At 44.8% G+C, this 1,905-nt stretch overlaps 1 protein-coding gene across 5 annotated transcripts in view; it reads left to right on the forward strand.

The window, feature by feature from the left end:
• PRR14L (proline rich 14 like) overlaps positions 1-1,905 on the forward strand; it is a 70,586-nt gene that overhangs the window by 47,345 nt on the left and 21,336 nt on the right. For all 5 annotated transcript variants that reach the window (XM_017499503.2, XM_017499501.2, XM_037728179.1 and 2 more), the window contains exon 7: positions 1,300-1,406. In XM_017499503.2, coding sequence (XP_017354992.1) covers positions 1,300-1,406 — 107 coding nt within the window. The remainder of the gene's footprint in view (positions 1-1,299; positions 1,407-1,905) is intronic.

Raw genomic sequence — 1,905 nt, forward strand, 5'->3', positions numbered from 1 at the left:
CATGCCATGCACTCCAGCCTGGGCGACAGAGTGAGACTCTATCTCAAAAAATAAAAAAAATAAATAAATAAAAGACCAGGAGTGGTGGCTCACACCTGTAGTCCCAGCACTTTGGGAGACTGAGGTGGTCAAATCACGAGGTTAAGAGATCAAGACCATCCTGGCCAAAATGCAGAAACCCTATCTTTACTAAAAATACAAAAAAATTAGCTGGGTGTAGTGGCACACTCCTGTAGTCCCACCTACTCAGGAGGCTGAGGCAGGAGAATCACTTGAACCTGGGAGGCAGAGGTTGCAGTGAGCCGAAATCACACCACTACACCCCAACCTGGCAACAGAGCAAGACTCCGTCTAAAAAATAAAAAAATAAAAAGGCCAGACATGGTGGCTCATGTCTGTAATCCCAGCACTTTAGGAGGCCAAGACAGGCAGATCACCTGGGATCAGGAGTTTGAGACCAGCCTGGCTAGCATGTTGAAACCCCACCTCTACGAAAAATACAAAAATTAGCTGGGTGTGGTGGCACACGCCTGTAGTCCCAGCTACTCAGGAGGCTGAAGCAGGAGAATTGCTTGAACCCAACAGGCGGAGGTTGCAGTGAGCCAAGATTGCACCACTGGACTCCAGCCTGGGTGACAGAGTGAGACTCCATCTCAAAAATAAGTAAATACATAAAAATAAAATTAAAAACTAAGGGCCGGGCGTGGTGGCTCACGCCTGTAATCCAAGCACTTTGGAGGCCAAAGCGGGTGGATCACCTGAGGTCGGGAGTTTAAGACTAGCCTGACCAACATGGTGAAACCTCTTCTTATTTAAAAAAAAAACAAAAAAAAAACAGCAGGAATATAAGTGGGAGCTTTGTCATAAACTACTTACTAGAATCATCTCTGAAGTGAGGTAGCAATATCTTAAGTGTCAAGACAAGGGACTTTATGTATTTAAAATGTCTTACAGTATGCCGGGGTGATGGCATATGCCTATAGTGCCAGCTACCACAGAGGCTGAGGCAAAAGGATCACCTGAGCTGAGTAGCTCCTGGCCTGCCTGGGCAATATAGCAAGACTCCATTTAAAAATAGAAGTTGCCAGGTATGGTGACTTTTACTTGTTGTAACCCCAGCACTTTGGGAGGCCAAGGCAGGAGGATCATTTGAATCCAGGAGTTCAAGGCTGCAGTGAGCTATGATTGCACCACTGCACACCAGCCTGGACAACAGAGTAAGACCTTGTCTGGAAAAATATATAAATAAATAAAATGTCTTACAACTTGACCGTCTTTTTTCTTAATCCTTAAAAATAGGCTGAGCCAGAGAAGAGGCCAAAGAAAGTCTCACAGATTCGCATCCGGAAAACTATTCCTAGGCCAGATCCTAATCTTACCCCCATGGGCCTTCCTCGACCCAAAAGGTGAGCTCCTTCTCTGATACAAGCTGGGTTCACTTTTTTCGAAAATTGTTTGTCGGAATATAATTACCCTTTAAATGATCTTACAGTCTGAGCCATTTATTAATCTTCTAAGAATTTATCCTAAAGATTTCATTAGTGATGTCACTAGATATTTATATGCAAGTACATTTTAATACATTGCATACATAATCTTAGTTCACCCTCCAGTGTCACTAGGAGGGACCTGTGTTAGGCCGCAGCATTGATCCTGGCACATGTGGTTTCTGTCTGTCACAGGATTTACTCAGCCCCAGAGCCCAAGCCCTAATACTCTGTGCACTAAACTGGAAAAGGACCTAAAAGTCCTGAGTTTAGTTTCTTTTAAAAGTGATCTTCAGGGCCGGGCGTGGTGGCTCAAGCCTATAATCCCAGCACTTTGGGAGGCCGAGGCGGGTGGATCATGAGGTCAAGAGATCGAGACCATCCTGGTCAACATGGTGAAACCCCATCTCTACTAAAA

Source organism: Cebus imitator, unplaced genomic scaffold, assembly GCF_001604975.1.
Source record: "Cebus imitator isolate Cc_AM_T3 unplaced genomic scaffold, Cebus_imitator-1.0 Scaffold258, whole genome shotgun sequence".
Classification (NCBI taxonomy): domain Eukaryota; kingdom Metazoa; phylum Chordata; class Mammalia; order Primates; family Cebidae; genus Cebus; species Cebus imitator.